Raw genomic sequence first — 20311 nt, forward strand, 5'->3', positions numbered from 1 at the left:
GTATAAATATGTGATGGGATGTATAAAGATTATGGAGAGTAAGTATGTGGATAGAATATGTAGTATATCTAAATAATACATAGGATAAAATAGTGTACAGTATGTTCAGCAATAGTCGAATAGGATGGGCTTGACTAGAATACAGTACATACATATGAAATGGGTAAAATCACAGTTTCTTATGGAAATACTTTTAATTATTCGGTGTGCTAACTAGTATAAAACAGATCGATAATTGTGAACATTCTCCATAATTTTCGCCCTAATTATTAATTTACAACGTATATAGGACGGTACTCTTATTTTGAAGGATTCCAACGATTCGTAACTCGGAAGTACATAGTTATGCTTGCCTGTTTAGTAGCGGTATGGATATCTAAAGCAACACAGCTAGCTTATCAATTTGAATTGTCTAAACATGTCTCAAATACGGTTGTTGAGGGTTTTTCTCAACGATAGATTAACAGCTGCTGCTGAGGAGATATTCGGGGTCGTTGAAAAAACGGTAGCAGAGTATCAGGAGGAAGTTGTCCGTCTACAGAGGCTGCTCGACATTGTTCTTCAACCTGAGATTAACATGCCCAGAGCAGGTAGGCTAACTATGGCACAAAGAGGAAGAGAGAGGCCCAACTCGGTGTAAAAATCTGTCTACCTCCAGCAGGTGGCGTTTTTTCGTTGTTTCGCCCACTGTTTGTATGTGTTTAACTCACGTCGGAGAGTTTGGTAAAGTTCAAGCATAATCCTTTGCTCAAGTATAACACGTTACAGGTCACAACATCCTAATCAGACACTCATAATGCAACTGTTTTATATATCCTAGATAGGGGCCCCACTAGCGCCATCTCTGGGTTGGCATTTCGTCCATTATCTTAACATCTTCCTTTTCATATATAATTAGCTCGAGCACTTCATACCATTTTAATACCACAGTGAAAATACCTATTTATATTATCAACACTCTTTTTTATAAATGTTTATATAAGGTTTTTAAAAAATGGTCCATCTCTTAAGGGACATCATACCGTCCCCATACCTCAGGGGCGGTCTTACGTTAGCCCTTGTCCTAGTGTGTCGCACTGGTACCATATTGGGCACCTCTGGGACGTTGGGATCTTCAGGTCCTCTCCTGGCTCTTCGACAGCCTTCTGAAATTGTGAAGGCACAGTCAGCAGAGAACTGCTCTGGTGGGGTCTTCCCCATCTCCTCATTATGTATCCTGCCCACACCATCCAGAGGATATTCCCAGTCTTCCCATGTGGCCCTCCTGAGCCCTATGCTCTCCTGAACTGGGCGTATGACCTTATGGTTCCTTCAATACTTTCGGCCCTTTACTTCCACTTCATATGACCTTGCGCTGATGTGCCCTATGCATGTGCCAAGACTCCATGTGGCATCCCTGGCGTGAGGTGACAGGAGCACTCTAACAGCATGGCCTTGTTTTATTACAGGCAGATTTTTTTTTGTGCTGGTCATAGTAATGTTTTGACTTGTCCTGACGTGCACGTTTGTGTGCCTGAACATCCTCAATTACTTTTGGTGCGAGGAGCTTGGGAGTTGTTGGCAACAGAGAGCGTGTGCGTTTAGACATGAAGTGCTGTACAGGACTGCTGCCGAAGCCCTCTGTGGGAGTATTTCTCCACACAAAAATGGCTTGTTACACATCTGTGCCTTCCTGCATTGCCTTTGTGATGAGAGTTTTCACTGCTATTTTCAATGTTGACTCCGCCTTACCATTACTCTTGACTGTGGTATGTGGAAGAGGTCACATGATGGAACTCCCATGCTTCTGCAAAGTCTTGATTCAAACTGGCCCATTATCCGTAACTACACCACTGTCAGGTATGCCATATCTGCTAACTGCTGCTTACAACAGTCGATGATGCAAGCGGCTGTTGTGTCAATCACTTTCTTCACCTCCCAAAAATCTGAATAGTAGTCCACTGTAATCAGAAAAGGAACATTATTTACTGTGAACAGATCCATTCCCACTTTAAACCAATGACGTGTTGGTATGTCATGTGGCTGCAGCGTTTCTGTTGGCTGTTTAGGTAGATTAGCATTACATATTCTGCACACAGCCACAAAAATGTTTAATTTCTTTTCATACTGAGTCTCTGACTTTCCTGAGACTGGCTTCGACCCCTGAGTGCCCTGTATGGATATGAGTGAGAATCATTGGGCGTAGAGTTTCTGGCACTACCACCCTGTTGCCTTTGTAGATGACCTCTTCCTGCATTGTGAGTTCGGCTCTGTATGTCCAGTAGTCCATCACCAGGATGGGCGTACTCTTTCTTGTGTCCGGGCCAGTCTCTTAGAATAAAAGACTGAAACATTTGAGAAGTCTTGTCCTCTGCTGAATGAGTTTTAATAGCATCCTGTGTCTGCGGGGAGATGTTTTGATCAGTAGCATGGTTCACGTCTTCAAACTCCACCTGTACAGCATATACTGTCTCATTTGTCCGATATTGCGGGTGTCTAGTTGTTGGTAGTGCTGCTCGAGACAAGAAATCTGCAATGTGAAGCTCTGTTCCTTTCTTGTATACTACCTGTAGTTGATAATGCTGAAGCTTTAGCATCATCCTTTAACGTCGCTTCGGGGCAGACAGAATATGTTTTTTGAAGATAACCTCAAGTGGCTTGTGATCAGTGCGCACTGTGATAGAGTGCCTACCTTGAAGGTATTGATCAAAACAGTCACAGGCAAACACTATTGCTTGGCACTTCTTTTCAATTTGGGCATATCCTTGCTCTGTGGGTATCAATGTCCTTGAAGCAAATGCAATGTCCTGCCCCTTCTGCAGGAGCGCTGCCCCTAGGCGTTTGTCACTTGCGTCACATCTTGCATCTGTAGGTGGTGGCATTTGCTGTACTGCCTCCACCTTCTTGGGGTCTGGCTTCAGGCCTTCAGCTGTCAAAATATGTCCCATGTATGTAATACATGTGAGCCTGAGTTTAACTTTGTCTTTATTCAGCTTTAGATTCATCTCCCATGTTCTTTGTAGGGGCTGAGTCAGGTTGTGGTCATGGTCCTGCACTGCTTCTTGCATTGTACCACCACAGCCGTATATCAGGATGTGCATCATGTTGCCTTCGCTGATATTCCTCTGCAGCTGGTTTCACTCCAAAAGGTAACCTTGTCCACCGGTATCTACCATATGGTAAGGTAACTGCTCTATTCATCCAAACGTACCTGCCAGTACCCAATTTTTGCATCCATAACCGAAAATATTTTAGCTTTTGCCAGGCTTGGCAGTATCTCTTCAGTGGCATTTGGTAATATACCCTACATAAAGCTTTGTTCAGAGCACTTGGATCGAGGCAGACTCTTATTTTGCCAGGCTTTCCCACCACAACCATGTTGCTTATCCACATAGTAGGTTTTGTGGCCTTCGTAATGACACCCTGTTCCTCCATTGAATCAACAGCCTTTAGTATCGTTTTCTTCAGTGGAATGGGGATTCGATGGGGAAGCTGTTGAACTGGTCTAACAGGTTCATCCACCACAAGGTAGAGCTCACCTGGCAGAGCCCCCATCCCTTCAAAAACGTCATCAAACTGTTTCAGTATTGCCTCTGAGGTGTTCAAGTCTGATGGAACCTTTTGTTTTTCTTTAGTGCTAACATGATGAATGACATGTTGATGGTTGAGCTGTAGCAACTTATGCTTTTCACAAGTTTCTGCTGAATGAGAGGCTTTTGCAAGGTTTTCACCACTTTAGCCCGTTTCCCCATCATGATTGGCTTGTAATTCACACTCCCCTACTGGTGTAATAACCGAGTCACCGTACAGCCTTCGCCTTGCCTTGCTTGGTTGTGGCTTTGCATCTCCATCCTACATTACTTGCATAAAGTCTCTGTAGCTGAGTATATTGACAGTTGAGCCACTGTCTAACTGGCATTTGATAGTGTTGCTTGGATCATAATCACAGTTATCACATGTTAGTAGGATACGCTTTAAGTTTGTAAACCATTTATCTTTGCCACGTTGAACAGAAATAACATCTGTCATGTATAGCATGTCCGCTTCTTCATCATCATTATGATCACTGCATGTATCCTGTTCAAGCAGATTGACATGGTCTCTGTATTTATTCTGAGTGGCATAATTAACAGTTTCTGCCTGTTTAGGGACAGTGTTCATCTTTTTTAATTGGATCTACGTCTGTCCACTTGCTCTGCTTATATCTCTGGCTTTCGTCAGCGTAAGTTGTGGTTGGCGCAGCATACTTGCCCTTACTCTGTTATCTTTACTGCCAAGGGAGGAAAATAGGTTCATGCGGGGAGGTAGATGTTCATGCTCCCCTGTCCTCAGTGATTCTCTCTTGTGATTCTCTCCACAGAACAAAGGGCCAGGATGTAGTTTTAGAACCCAGCCCTATCCTGTTGTTGACCAATTAGAATTCCTTGCAATAAAACTGGGCCAATGGCCAAATAACAAGTATCCTATTTCAGGTTGGACCAATGAGAAAGTACAACACGTAGCTAGCTATGAGTTCAGGAATGACATTCCTAACAGATGTTGAACTGAAAACCAACTATTTCCATTGATAATTCGCTATTACAGAAAAAACTCTATTTCCATGTATCATTAGTACTCTATTGCCTCTCGTCCTCTACATTGTGTATTTATCTTCAGAATATTCTTACACAGCCAATCACAAGTCTGTCTCTGATCATTTCGTCTCTCATTGACCCGAAATCACATGAATCCGACAATTGACGCAACCTCACATCATATTGACCAGACGTCTCTACTTGAGTTTGTTCACATGTTAAAAATTAATCTTTCATAAATCACATTACAGGTGGGTTCAAAATGTCTTTATAAAACGTCAAGGATTTTCTAAGAATTTTTTCTATCCTCTTCCCTGAGATGTATGTGATGCTGAACACTCTCTTCCAATAACACTGAGCAGGGTTGCCACTCTCACATGCGGGTCTTTTTTATCTAAGCAAGGAGTTTTTTGTATGGAGATCAATGAGAGAGTGTCGAATTTGGTCAACAACAAAAAATGTATGGCTTATTTGCTACTTGACCCTATTACTTCAAGGATATCAACTCCTGAGATTAGGCTGGCAATACTAAAGTGCCTATTAGAACATCCCATAGTCAAAGATATATGAAATAGAAATGGTAGAGAGAGAAATAGTCGACGCGTCATAATTCCTATAATGACAAGCTAAAACTTCTTAACTGGGAATATTGAACCACCAGCTTTCAAATGTTCTGAGCAAGGAACTTAAATGTTTAGCTTTTTTACATGGCACATATTGCACTTTTACTTTCTTCTCCAACACTGTGTATTTGCATTATTTAAACCAAATTGAGCATGTTTCATTATTTATTTGAGACTAAATAGATTTTATTTCTGTATTATATTAAGTTAAAATAAGTGTTCATTCATAAGTGTTCATTCAGTATTGTTGTAATTGTCATTATTATAAATATATATATATATACACACACACACACACACACACATCGGCCAATTAATCAGTATTGGCTTTTTTTGGTCCTCCAATTATTGGAATCGGCTTTGAAAAATCATAATCGGTCGACCTCTAGTATCCACCAATCCAAAGAATGGATAAGCGGGAGCTAGACAGCCCGCAGTGCCGGTTTGTGGACAACGACTCTCATTGTTAGGGCGGAGAGATGTATCTTAATCTTTGCTATAACCCAAGATGTACTCTTAAAGGCGCTGCATAGTCAATCCGACATCTGCATTGGCCGTGCAGCATTTACAGTGTTATGGCAAAAGTCAGGGCATTCATACTTCTTGCGCTTCACGGAGCAGTGCAGAGCTGTTGTGAAGGAAGTTGTCTTCTGTTACTTTGAGATTGGGTTGGCGGATCGCATCCATTCTTTTATGTGCATACACCACCGTCTACTGTACTGGAGTGTGAGGACAGTCATGGCCTACCTACATAAAATGTTCTTCATCAACAAGCCCTGTTCCTCTAAGGTGAAATAGAGCCCTAAACACCACTCCCCACTCCCCCCGCCCCCCCAAACCCCAACCCCGTCCAGCCTCTCTAACCCTTTCACACAATCTCATACAGTTCACAAAATATCAACACATGCTCCACCGTTTCCTCCACTAAACGCTCATCTGTAAACGCGCTAATGGAGATATGGCCGTGTGGGAACACCAACCCTAAACCCATACACACCTTTATCAATTTAACTTTTTTTGTTTTTTGAAAATTATTTCTTGCTGTTATGAAAGATGTTAATGTTCAGACCGAGCGCCAGGGCACTTAACAAAACTCCCCTGTACAGAAGACGCCTTCATCCAATGACTTATATGTAATCAAAGAGGAAGAGGCGAAGGGAGAGGGATAACTGGGCCCAAAATGGCTCACCAAGCGAGGAGTTTTATATGGAGGTCAATAAGAGTGATGAATATGATTCACATAAAAATTAATGTCTTATTTCATCTAATAAAAGTTTCGTAAAGATTAGGTTGTTACAAGTGTACTGATATAAGTAGGACACGACATCCCAGCAACTTTGAGAGAAAACTCTATCAGTGGTGTGCCTAGTCGTCACTAGTTACCATAGCCACAAAGTCATAAACCCCACCTATTTCAACAATGTATCTTCTTAAAATTTGATTTTAAACCTTACCTTAACCATACTGCTAACCTTATGCTTAACCATTTTGACTTTGTGACTGTGGTAAGTATTGGAAACCGTTGTGCCTGTTGTTCATATGTGTATCTGCCCTCTCATTAGCTAGAATGGTCCCACCTGCTCTTGCCTCCTCCCGACTGCCTTCCGTTTTTGAAGACATTTTTTTTCATTGTTAGAGCGGCCATTACAGTATCTGTTCAATATAATGTATAATCTGTGGTGTAAGGAACCGACGACGATGAGAGCTTATAAGGAGGAGGTCAGAGACCTGGCAGTGTGGTGCCAGGACAATGACCTCTCCCTCAAAATCAGCATGACTAAGGAGCTGATCGTGGACTACAGGAAACAGAGGGCTGAGCAAGCCCCCATCCACATTGACAGTGCTGTTGTGGAACTTCAAGTTCCTATGTGTCACTAAGGACATATAATGTTCCAAATACACCAACACGGTCGCAAAGAGGGCACAACAACGCCTCTTCCCCCTCAGGAAGATCCTCAAAAAGATATACAGCTTGACTGGTTCCATCACCGCTTGTTATGGCAACTGCTTGGCGTCCAACTGTAAGGCACTAAAGAGTGTAGTGCGTACGGCGCAGTACATCACTGGGGCCAAGCTCCCTGCCTCCAGGACCTACAGTTGAAGTCAGAAGTTTACATACACCTTAGCCAAATACATCAGTTTCATACATCAGTTTTACATTTAATCCTAGTAAAAATTCCCTGTCTTAGGTCAGTTAGGATCACACCTTTATTTTAAGAATGTGAAATGTCAGAATAATAGTAGAGATAATGTTTTATTTCTTTCATCACATTCCCAGTGGGTCAGAAGTTTACATACACTCAATTAGTATTTGGTAGCATTGCCTTTAAATTGTTTAACTTGGGTCAAACATTTCTGGTAGCCTTCCACAAGCTTCCCACAATAAGTTGGGTGAATTTTGGCCCATTCCTCCTGACAGAGCTGGTGCAACTGAGTCAGGTTTGTAGGCCTCCTTGCTCGCACATGCTTTTTCAGTTCAGCCCACACATTTTCTATAGGATTGAGGTCAGGGCTTTGTGATGGCCACTCCAATACCTTGACTTTGTTGTCCTTAAGCCATTTTGCCACAACTTTGGAAGTATGCTTGGAGTCATTGTCCATTTGGAAGATCCATTTGCGACCAAGCTTTAACTTCCTGACTGATGTCTTGAGATGTTGCTTCAATATATCCACATAATTTTCCTGTCTCATGATGCCATCTATTTTGTGAAGTGCACCAGTCCCTCCTGCAGCAAAGCACCCCCACAACATGCTGTCATGGTGTGCGCTACTGGTGGAGAAGTCAGGTGCAGGAGAGCAGAATTGTGAACAGGCGCACACTTTATTAAGGCAGAGGCAAACAAAACAGACAGACATCGCGGCGTCAAAACCTCCAGCCAAAGGTAAAAGTGCTATGCGCGAAACAGTCACAAAAATAGAGCAAATGTTGTACAATAAACATCTCGTGAGAAGCCACGGAATAACGGGGGAAAACCCAGCCTGGCGCGTACACACGAACATGTAACAAAAACAATTTCACACAAAGACATGGAGGGGACCAGAGGAATAAATGCATGCAGTGTGATTAGTGAATGAAAACCAGGTGTGCAGGGAACAAGACAAAACAAATGGAACAATGGGGAAATGGAGCGGCGATGGCTAGAAAGCCGGTGACTGTTTCCTCCACGCGCCGGAACCAGTCGTCCACCCCAGGAGCCTCGGTCTGACTCTGATGCCAAGGAGCCAGAACCAGCTCATAACCCAATACACACCGGAAAGGGGTGAGGTTAATGGAGGAGTGGCAGAGCGAGTTCTGGGCCATCTCTGCCCAGGGCACGAACGCTGCCCACTCCCCCGGCCGGTCCTGGCAAAAGGACCTCAGAAATCTACCCACATCCTGATTTTCTCTCTCCACCTGCCCGTTAGTCTCGGGGTGAAAACCTGAGGTGAGGCTGACCGAGACCCCCATGAACGCCTTCCAGACCCTCGACATGAACTGCCGACCCCGATCAGACACTAGATCCTCAGGCACCCCGTAGTGCCGGGCGATGTGTGTAAACAAGGCCTCAACAGTCTGTAGGACCGTAGGGAGACCGGGCAAAGGGAGGAGACGACAGGACTTAGAAAAACAATCCACAACGACCAGGACCGCGGTGTTACCCTGTGAGGGAGGAAGATTGGTCAGGAAATCTATCGACAGGTGCAACCGCGGCCGTCGTGGAACGGATAAGGGTTGTACCTCTGGGCAGGTGCCTAGGAGCCTTGCACTGGGCACACACCGAGCAGGAGGAAACATAAACCCTCACGTTCTTTGCCAGGATGGGCCACCAATACTTCCCAGTCAGACAGAGCACCGTCCGACCAATCCCCGGATGACCAGAGGAGGGTGATGTGTGGGCCCAATAGATCAACTGGCAGACGGAACGTACAGACGCCCGACGGGACACTGGAGGGGAGCGGGCTCTGTATGCAACGCCTGCTCAATGTCCACGTCCAGCTCCCACACGACCGGCACTACCAGGCAGGAGGCCAGGAGTATGGGAGTCTGATCCATGGGCCACTCCTCTCTGTCAAACAGCCGGGACAGTGCGTCTGCCTTCATATTCTGGGAACCTGGTCTGTAGGACAGGGTAAACACAAAACGGGTAAAGAACATGGCCCACCTTGCCTGACAAGGTTTCAGTCTCCTCACTGCCCGGATGTACTCCAGGTTGCGGTGGTCAGTCCAGATAAGAAAAGGGTGTTTAGCCCCCTCAAGCCAATGTCTCCACGCCTTCAAAGCTTTAACCACAGCCAACAGCTCCCGGTCCCCCACATCATAGTGCCGCTCTGCCGGGCTGAGCTTCTTCGAGAAGAAAGCACGGGGGCAGAGCTTCGGTGGCGTGCCCGAGCGCTGAGAGAGCACAGCTCTTATCCCAGCCTCGGACGCGTCTACCTCCACTATGAACGCCAAAGAGGGATCCGGATGTGCCAGCACAGGAGCCGAGGTAAATAGAGGTCTTAGTTGCCCAAAAGCCCTGTCCGCCTCAGCCGACCACTGCAAACGTACAGGAACCCCCTTCAGCAGTGAGGTAATGGGAGCAGCCACCTGGCCAAAACCCCGGATAAATCTCCGGTAGTAATTGGCAAACCCTAAAAATCGCTGCACCGTCTTTACCGTGGTGGGAGTCGGCCAACTACGCACGGCTAAAATGCGGTCACTCTCCATCTCCACCCCTGATGTGGAAATGCGATACCCTAAGAAGGACACGGCCTGCTGAAAGAACAGGCACATCTCGGCGCTTTTTGCGGAGTATATTAGAATGTCATCGATATACACCACTACATCCTGCCCATGCAGGTCCCGTTAAATCTCGTCCACAAAGGATTGGAAGACTGGTGGAGTTTTCGTCAACCCGTAAGGCATGACAAGGTACTCATAATGCCCTGAGGTGGTACTAAACGATGTCTCCCTCCCGGATACGCACCAGGTTGTACGCTCTCCTGAGATCCAGTTTAGTGAAGAAGCGCGCCCCGTGCGTTGACTCAATCGCTGTGGCGATGAGAGGTAGCGGGTAACTGTACCTCACCGGGATTTGATTGAGACCTCGATAGTCAATGCACGGGCGCAGACCTCCCTCCTCCTTCACAAAAAAGAAACTCAAGGAGGCGGGTGAAGTGGAGGACCGAATGTACCCCTGACGCAGGGATTCAGAGACATATGTCTCCATAGCTCGCCGTCTCCGCTTGCGGCAGGGGATACACATGACTCCTGGGAAGTGCAGCGTCTACCAGGAGATTTATCACACAATTCTCCCGTCGATGGGGTGGTAATTGAGACTCTTTCTTTTTACAGAAGGCGAGAGCCAAATCGGTATGTTCTGGGGGGATGCGCACGGTGGAGACCTGGTCTGGACCTTCCACCATGGTAGCACCAACGGAAACCCCTACACACCTCCCCGAGCACTCTCGCGACCACCCAGTGAGAGCCCTCTGTTGCCATGAAATGGTGGGGTCATGTTGAGCTAACCAGGGAAGACCTAGCACCACAGGAAACACAGGAGAGTCAATGAGGAAGAGACTGATTTTCCTTGTGACCCCCCCTGCTTCACCATGGCCAGGGAGATGGTGGCTTCCCTGATTAGCCCGGACCCTAATGGTCGACTATCCAGAGCGTGTACCGGAATAATGGGGATCCCGAAACTAAGGGCGAACGCCCTGTCGATAAAATTCCTAGCCGCGCCTGAATCGACGAGCGCCTTATGCTGGGAATGCGGGGAAAATTCAGGAAAACAAACAGGTACAAACAGGTGGACACAGAGGACTCTGGATGAAAGTGGTGCAGACTCACCTGGGGTGACGCCAGAGTGCCCTGCCTGCTGCCTCGACTCCCAGAGGGACCAACCCGGCACAGACCGGCAGTGTGCCCTCTGCGGCCACAGACGCGTGACGGCCCCTCCTCCAGCCTCCCTAAGCACAGCCCCTCCCAGCTCCATGGGCACTGGAGCGGGGATGCTGGAATATGGAACCGACAGAGCCCACTCTGGACGTCCGCGGGTGACCAGCAGGTTATCCAACCAGATGGACAGATCCACCAGTTGGTCAAAGGTGGTGGTGGCATCCCTGCAGGCCAACTCCCGTCGGATGTCCTCACGCAGGCTGCATCGGTAGTGATTGATAAGGGCCCTGTTGTTCCATCCTGCTCCGGCGGCCAAGGTCCGGAATTCCAGGGTGTCCCCTGCCTCAAGTGGAAGAGCCGTTCCCCCGCCGCTCTACCCTCGGGTGGATGGTCGAAGACGGCCTTCTCCTCACACGGTGTTTGCCGTGCTTCACGGTTGGGATGGTGTTCATTGGCTTGCAAGCCTTTCCCTTTTCCCTCCAATCATAACAATGGTCATTATGGCCAAACAGTTCTATTTTTGTTTCATCAGACCAGAGGACACTTCTCCAAAAAGTATGATCTTTGTCTCCATGTGCAGTTGCAAACCATAGTCTGGCTTTTATATTGCGGTTTTGGAGCAGTGGCTTCTTCCTTGCTGAGTGGCCTTTCAGGTTATGTCGATATAGGACTCGTTTTACTGTGGATGTAGATACTTTTGTATCTGTTTCCTCCAGTGTCTTCACAAGGTCCACAAGGTTCTGGGATTGATTTGCACTTTTCGCACCAAAGTATGTTCATCTCTAGGCGACAGAAGGCATCTCCATCCTGAGCGGTATGACGGCTGTGTGGTCCCATGGTGTTTATACTTGCGTACTATTGTTTGTACAGATGAACTTGGTACCTTCAGGCATTTGGAAATTACTCCCAAGGATGAACCAGACTTGTGGAGGTCTACAATTTTTTTTCTGGGGTCTTGGCTGATTTCTTTAGATTTTCCCATGATGTCAAGCAAAGAGGCACTGAGTAATGAAGGTAGGCCTTGAAATACATCCACAGGTACACCTCCAATTGACTCAAATTATGTCAATTAGCCTATCAGAAGCTTTTAAAGCCATTACATCATTTTCTGGAATTTTCCAAGCTATTTAAAGGCACAGTCAACTTAGTGTATGTAAACATCTGACCCACTGGAATTGTGATACAGTGAATTATAAATGAAATAATAAATTGTTGGGAAAATTACTTGTGTCATGCACAAAGTAGATGTCCTAACTGACTTGCCAAAACTATAGTTTGTTAACAAGAAATGTGTGGAGTGGTTGAAAAACAAGTTTTAATGACTCCAACCTAAGTGTATGTAAACTTCCGACTTCAACTGTATATACTAGGAGGTGTCAGAGGAAGGCCCTAAACATGTTCAAAGACTCCAGCCACCCAAGTCGTGGACTGTTCTCTCTGCTACCGCATTGCAAGCCGTACCGGAGTGCCAAGTCTGGGACCAAAAGGCTCCTAAACAAATACCCAGACTATTTGTATTGACTACCTTTGTTGTTCCGCTGACTATTTCCCACTCACATATACTAAACTGACACATCGAACGCACACTCACACACTACATACACACAGACACACTTTCACATTCTTCACATACACTGCTTTTACTTTGTTTATCTATATTGATTGCCTCGTCATTTTTATCCCTACGTACATGTACACAAACTACATGACCAAAAGTATGTGGACAACTGCTCATTGAACATCTCATTCCAAAATCATGGGCATTAATATGGAGTTGGACCCCCCCCCCCCCTTTGCTGATATAACAGCCTCCACTCTTCTGGGAAGGCTTTCCACTAGATGTTTGGCTCCCAAGTGGCGCAGCGGTCTAAGGCACTGCATCTCATTGCAAAAAGTGTCACTGTAGTCCCTGGTTCGAATCCAGGCTTCATCACATCCGGCGGTGATTGGGAGTCCCATAGGGCGGCACACAATTGGCCCAGTGTCATCCAGGTTTGGCCGGGGTAGGCTGTCATTGTATATTAGAATATATTCTTAACTGACTTCCCTAGTTAAATAAAGGTGAAAAAAAAAGTGAACATTGCTGCGGGGACTTGCTTCCATTCAGCCACAAGAACATTAGTGAGGGCGGGCACTGATGATTAGGCCTGGCTCTCAGTTGGCATTCCAATTCATCCCAAAGATGTTCGATGGGGTTGAGGTCAGGGCTCTGTGCAGGCCAGTCAAGTTCTTCCACACCAATCTCTACAAATCACTTTTGTATGGACCTTGCTTTGTGCACGGGGGACTTTCATGCTGAAATAGGAAAGGGCCTTCCCCAAACTTTTGACACAAAGTTGGAAGCACTGGAACTTAGGGGCATCCGCCAAACCCAGTCGGACTGCCAGTGAAGCGTGATTCGTCACACTTTACACCATTCCAGCCGACGCTTGGCATTGCATCTTAGGCTTGTGTGAGTCTGCTCAGCTATGGAAACCCCTTTCATGAAGCTCCAGACGAACAGTTCCAGAGGCAGTTCGAACTTGGTAGTAAGTGTTGCAACCCGAGGACAAGACAATTTTTGCACGCTACATGCGTCAGCACTCGCCGGTTCCGTTCTGTGAGCTTGTGTGGCTGAGCCATTGTTGCTCCACTTCTTAATAATAGCACTTAGAGTTGACCGGGAAAGCTCTAGCAGTGCAGAAATTTGACGAGCTGACTTGTTGGAAGCCATGTTGAAAGTCACTGAGCTCTTCAGTAAGGCCATTCTACTGCCGATGTTTGTCTATAGAGATGTTACAGCGCTTGTTTACAGAAAACAGACAGAATAGAGAGGTGTACCTGTACTAAATTTATATCTGTAAGTCCAAACACCTGTGTGTAAATGGAAGACAGACACCACCAGACACCACTAGACACCACTAGACACCACTAGACACCACTCCACCACAAAAGTCTTGTCACTGAAAAATACTGTTGGCTGAAACGGTGTTAAATCCGGTTAAAACAGTGTACAGTCTCAGTATATTTTGGATATGTGAAATTATTTTGATGTGATATGAAGGTAGGGGGCTTTATGTTTCTAGAACTATACCACAATTAAGAATCAAATCAAATTTGATTGGTCGCATGTACATATATTGCAGATGTTATTGCAGGTGGCAGAGAAATGTTTATGTTTCTAACACCAAGAGTGCAGTAATACCTAACAATACAAAACAATACACACAAATCAAACAAATGTAAATAAAGAAATTAAGAAATATCAGGACGAGTAATGTCATAGTCCGGAATATGAATATACATGTATATAATTTTGTGTATAGACATTATGGACATGAATAGAAAATGTGTCTACAGCAGTAGTTATATAGGATGAGCCTTGAATATAATACAGTATATACATATGAAGTGGGTAAAACAGTATGCATACATTATTAAACTGGCTATGTACAGTGCCTTGCGAAAGTATTCGGCCCCCTTGAACTTTGCGACCTTTTGCCACATTTCAGGCTTCAAACATAAAGATATAAAACTGTATTTTTTTGTGAAGAATCAACAACAAGTGGGACACAATCATGAAGTGGAACGACATTTATTGGATATTTCAAACTTTTTTAACAAATCAAAAACTGAAAAATTGGGCGTGCAAAATTATTCAGCCCCTTTACTTTCAGTGCAGCAAACTCTCTCCAGAAGTTCAGTGAAGATCTCTGAATGATCCAATGTTGACCTAAATGACTAATGATGATAAATACAATCCACCTGTGTGTAATCAAGTCTCCGTATAAATGCACCTGCACTGTGATAGTCTCAGAGGTCCGTTAAAAGCGCAGAGAGCATCATGAAGAACAAGGAACACACCAGGCAGGTCCGAGATACTGTTGTGAAGAAGTTTAAAGCCGGATTTGGATACAAAAAGATTTCCCAAGCTTTAAACATCCCAAGGAGCACTGTGCAAGCGATAATATTGAAATGGAAGGAGTATCAGACCACTGCAAATCTACCAAGACCTGGCCGTCCCTCTAAACTTTCAGCTCATACAAGGAGAAGACTGATCAGAGATGCAGCCAAGAGGCCCATGATCACTCTGGATGAACTGCAGAGATCTACAGCTGAGGTGGGAGACTCTGTCCATAGGACAACAATCAGTCGTATATTGCACAAATCTGGCCTTTATGGAAGAGTGGCAAGAAGAAAGCCATTTCTTAAAGATATCCATAAAAAGTGTCATTTAAAGTTTGCCACAAGCCACCTGGGAGGCACACCAAACATGTGGAAGAAGGTGCTCTGGTCAGATGAAACCAAAATTGAACTTTTTGCAACAATGCAAAACGTTATGTTTGGCGTAAAAGCAACACAGCTGAACACACCATCCCCACTGTCAAACATGGTGGTGGCAGCATCATGGTTTGGGCCTGCTTTTCTTCAGCAGGGACAGGGAAGATGGTTAAAATTGATGGGAAGATGGATGGAGCCAAATACAGGACCATTCTGGAAGAAAACCTGATGGAGTCTGCAAAAGACCTGAGACTGGGACCGAGATTTGTCTTCCAACAAGACAATGATCCAAAACATAAAGCAAAATCTACAATGGAATGGTTCAAAAATAAACATATCCAGGTGTTAGAATGGCCAAGTCAAAGTCCAGACCTGAATCCAATCGAGAATCTGTGGAAAGAACTGAAAACTGCTGTTCACAAATGCTCTCCATCCAACCTCACTGAGCTCGAGCTGTTTTGCAAGGAGGAATGGGAAAAAATTTCAGTCTCTCGATGTGCAAAACTGATAGAGACATACCCCAAGCGACTTACAGCTGTAATCGCAGCAAAAGGTGGCGCTACAAAGTATTAACTTAAGGGGGCTGAATAATTTTGCACGCCCAATTTTTCAGTTTTTGATTTGTTAAAAAAGTTTGAAATATCCAATAAATGTCGTTCCACTTCATGATTGTGTCCCACTTGTTGTTGATTCTTCACAAAAAAATACAGTTTTATATCTTTATGTTTGAAGCCTGAAATGTGGCAAAAGGTCGCAAAGTTCAACGGGGCCGAATACTTTCGCAAGGCACTGTACATAGGGCAGCAGTCTCTACGGTGCAGGGTGGAGTACCGGGTGGTAGCCAGCTAGTAACAGTGACTGGGTGGAGGCTGGCTAGAAGTGACTATTTAACAGTCAGATGGCCTGAAGATAGAAGCTGTTTTTCAATGTCTTGGTCCCAGCTTTGATGCACCTGTACGTACTGTCTGCTCCTTCTAGATGGTAGCAGGGTGAACATGCCGTGGCTCGGGTGGGTAAGGTTCTTGATGATCTTCTTGGCCTTCCTGTGACACCGGGTGTTGTAGATGTCCTGGAGGGCAGGCAGTGTGCTGCGTTGGGTTGACCGCACGACCCACTGGAGAGCCCTGCTGTTGAGGATGGTGCAGTTGCTGTACCAAGCGGTGATACAGCCTGACAGGATGCTCTCAATGGTACATCTGTAGAAGTTCATAAGGTTCTTAGGGGCCAAGCTGAATTTCTTTAAGCCTTCTGATGTTTGAGGCACTGTTGCACCTTGTTCGCCACACTGTCTGTTTGAAGGGACCATTTCAGGTTGTCAGTGATGTGCATGCAGAGGAACTTGAAGCTTTTGACTGTCTCCACTGCATCTCCGCCGATGTGGATGGGGGTGTGCTCTCTCTGCTGTCTCCTGTAGTCCCTGATCAGCTCCTTCATTTTGTTGACGTTGAGGGAGACGTTATTTTCCTGGCACCACTCCACCAGGGCCCTCACCTCCTCCATGTTGGCTGTCTTGTCGTTATTGGTAATCTGCATGCTTGATGATTGAGTTGGAGACATGCGTGGCCATACAGTCATGGGAGTACAGGAGGGGGCTGAGCACGCACCATTGTGGGGCCCCCATGTTGAGGATCAGCGTAGCAGAGGTGCTGTTGCCTAACACCACCTAGGATCGGCCCTTTAGGAAGTCCAGTTGCACATGGTGGGGTTCAAACCCAGGGCCCCCGAGCATAGTAATGAGCTTGGAGGGCACTATGGTGTTGAAGGCTGAGCTGTAGTCGTTGAACAGAATTCTACCATAGGTATTCCTCTTGTCCAGATGGGATAGGGCAGTGTGATGGCGATTGTGTCGTCCGATAATCTGTTGGGACGGTATGCAAATTGTAGTGGGTCTAGGGTGTCGGGTAAGGTGGAGGGGATATGATCCTTAACTAGCCTCTCAAAGCACTTCATGATGACAGAAGTGAGTGCTACGGGGCAATAGTCATTTAGTTCAGTTACCTTCGCTTTCTTGGGTACAGGAACAATGGGTGGACCTCTTGAAGCAAGTGGGGACAACAGACTGGGATAGGGAAAGATTGAATATGTTTGTAAACACTTCAGCCATCAGGTCTGCGCATGCTCTGAGGACTTTGTTAACATTCTCTGTTTCATGAAATCATGGCTCTCTCCGGATATACTGTCCACATCCTTACTGCCAGGGGGGGTCTCCATACATTGCACGGAAAAAGAAAGCTGGAGGTGTATGTTTCATGATTAACTACTCATTGTGTGTTTATGGTTAACGTACAAGAACTGAATTTTGTTTGTTCTCCCTATCTGGAATGCCTCACCATCAAATGCCGACCGCATTATCTCTCGAGAGAATTCTCTTCAGTCATCGTCACAACCATGTATTTTCACATTTAGATGGAATATTTGGCTGTTTTGGCGGCCTGAGCCAATTCGCCTCTAAGAAGAACATATAAGGTTCTTGGACTATAAGGAGTAACGTTAGGCTCCTTTAGTTTATTATTGGGCTACCCAGGCCCATGTTGTGCATCTAAAGGTTAAGAACATAAATTGTGGATGAATGATATTGTTTTGTATTGTATTGTATTGCGCCCTCAACTTTTTCCACTGATCCCTTCTCCAATATTCATGTAATCTGTTGTTGCTAGCGATATTCATAAAAAATACAATTCTATTTATATTTTGAGATCTGGTTGCGGACTCCCTGCAGTGTCGGACCCACTTTGGGAACCCCCGGCTAACTCGTTAAGTTTGTCTAGCTCAATCTTCATTTTTTAAGACATTGGATGTCAAAGGTAGTTATTTTTGGGACAAAGTTCAGGATTAAAGTTAATTTATTTTAGATTAGTAGATTATTGCAGGCGTACCAGACAGGAGGTAGGTCTACATGTCATTGAGTTCTCTGTTTTATCCTTTCTCCTTTCCTCCAGACCTCCAGCAGCGTACTCTTTCTTTCTCTGAAGAGGAGGTTCCCCCTGAGCAGCAGCAGTGTGAGCAGGAGTGGAGCCCCAGTCTGGGACAGGAGGACCCAGAGCCCACACAGATTAAAGAAGAGCAGGAGGAACTCCGGAGCCGTCAGGGGGAAGAGCAGATTCAAGGGATTGAGGCAGATACCATAGAATTCATATTCAATCCTGTCTGTGTGAAAAGTGATCGTGCTGAAGACCCAACTCATCCCTCACATCTCTATCAAGCCCAAAACGAGGGAAACGGAGAGAGAGACACTCTACCCAGTACTACAACTGAAAATATCAAAAAAGAACCTGATGGAGAGGACTATAGGGAATCAGAACCAACCAGTGTCTCTCAGCCTTTCTTTAGTGTAAATCCAGACTGTTCTGCAGCTCAGAGTGAAAACAGTCAAAGTGTCAGTGGTAGGGAGTCTGGAGAACCTCCTTCAGGTTTTAAGTCAGTCATATCAAAAATAAAGATGATAAAAGGACAAAGCTCCCACATCAAAACTAAGGGTAGGAAATCTACACAGTTGTCCCTCCTGAAATCACCCAGTCAAAGTCTTGCTACACCTTGTTGTTGTAAGGTGTGTGGCAAGTCTTTTCATCACATGGGTACATTAATTAAACACGTGCAAATTCATACAAAGGATGAAGAAGGTATTTGTGGTGTGTGTGGAAAATGTTTTCAGTCTACAGAAAGTATGAAAGATCACTTCCAAACTCACATTGCAGATAGGTTTTGTTGTCATGTTTGTGGTAAAGGTTTCACCTTAAACAGTAATCTAAAAAGACACATGAGGAGCCACACAAGAGAGAAACCATATGGCTGTCATTATTGTGGCCAAGGATTCAGCACTGGCAGCACTCTGAATAGACACATTAGGATCCACACAGGGGAGAAGCCATTTTGCTGCCCTGATTGTGGCAAATCATTCACTCAGAGTGGACATCTAAAAATACACATGAGAACCCACACAGGGGAGAAACCACATAGCTGCCCTGATTGTGGCAAAGGATTCAGCATTGCCAGTAATCTGTCAGTGCACATGAAGATTCACACAGGAGAGAAAAGACAAAAGGATTCAGCACTGGCACCAATCTGAAAGTGCACATGAGAACTCAGGGGAGAGACCATACTGATGTCCTCATAGTAGAAATGTATTTCCCAATCAGGTACATTAAATAACAGACACACCATGGAAGCACTTTAAATGTGTGATACTGGCAGTATTTTTCTAAATGATAGAACTCTGATAAAGTAACATGAAGAACAATCACAAGAGGAGAAAACATGACAGTGTGCTGTTTGGGGAGAGGTCTGGAGACAGAAGATTGAGAGGCACATTGTACAGTGCCTTTAAAAAGTATTCATACCCCTTGACTTATTCAACATTTTGTTGTGTTATAGCCTGAATTTATAATGACTTAAATAAATGTAAAAAAATCCCCTCACACATCTAAACACAATGCCCCATAATGATAAAGTGAAAGCATATTTTTTTTTAGAATTAAATCTCATTTACATAAGTATTCACACCCGAGTCAATACTTTGTAGAAGCACCTTTGTCTGTATGTATCTGCTTTGCACATCTTGATATGGGGATTTTCTCCCATTCTTCCTTGCATATTTTCTCAAGCGCTTAAGTTAGATGGGGAGTAGTGGTGAACAGCAAGTCTTTCCACAGATTTGAAATGGGATTCAAGTCTGGGCATTGGCTGGGCCACTCAATGACTTTCATATTCTTGTTCTGAAGCCATTCCAGTATTACTTTGGCTGTATGCTTGGGGTCATTGTCCTGTTGGAAAGTAAACCTTTGCCCCAGTCTAAGGTCATTTGCACTCTGAAGCAGGTTGTCATCAAGGATTTGCCTGTATTTGGCTCCATTCATTGTTCCATCTATCCTTACCAGTCTCCCTGTCCCTGCCGCTGAAAAGCATCCCCATAGCATGATGCTGCCGCCACCATGCTTCACGGTAGGGATGGTGTTAGACAGGTGATGAGCTCTGTCAGGTTTTCTCCAGACATAGCACTTTGCATTCAGGCTAAAGAGTAA

General features: G+C 45.1%; 1 protein-coding gene across 1 annotated transcript; it reads left to right on the forward strand.

Annotated features, from left to right (window-relative positions):
* Window positions 1–369: 369 nt before the first annotated feature.
* LOC139406503 (zinc finger protein ZFP2-like) lies at window positions 370–19786 on the forward strand. The gene is made up of 2 exons (XM_071149155.1): window positions 370–590; window positions 18233–19786. Exons 1-2 carry the CDS (start codon window positions 419–421, stop codon window positions 19357–19359), a joined length of 1299 nt encoding a protein of 432 aa, XP_071005256.1. The 5' UTR covers window positions 370–418; the 3' UTR covers window positions 19360–19786.
* The last annotated feature ends 525 nt before the right edge of the window (window positions 19787–20311 follow it).

This window comes from Oncorhynchus clarkii, chromosome 4 (genome assembly GCF_045791955.1).
Source record: "Oncorhynchus clarkii lewisi isolate Uvic-CL-2024 chromosome 4, UVic_Ocla_1.0, whole genome shotgun sequence".
Lineage (NCBI taxonomy): Eukaryota > Metazoa > Chordata > Actinopteri > Salmoniformes > Salmonidae > Oncorhynchus > Oncorhynchus clarkii.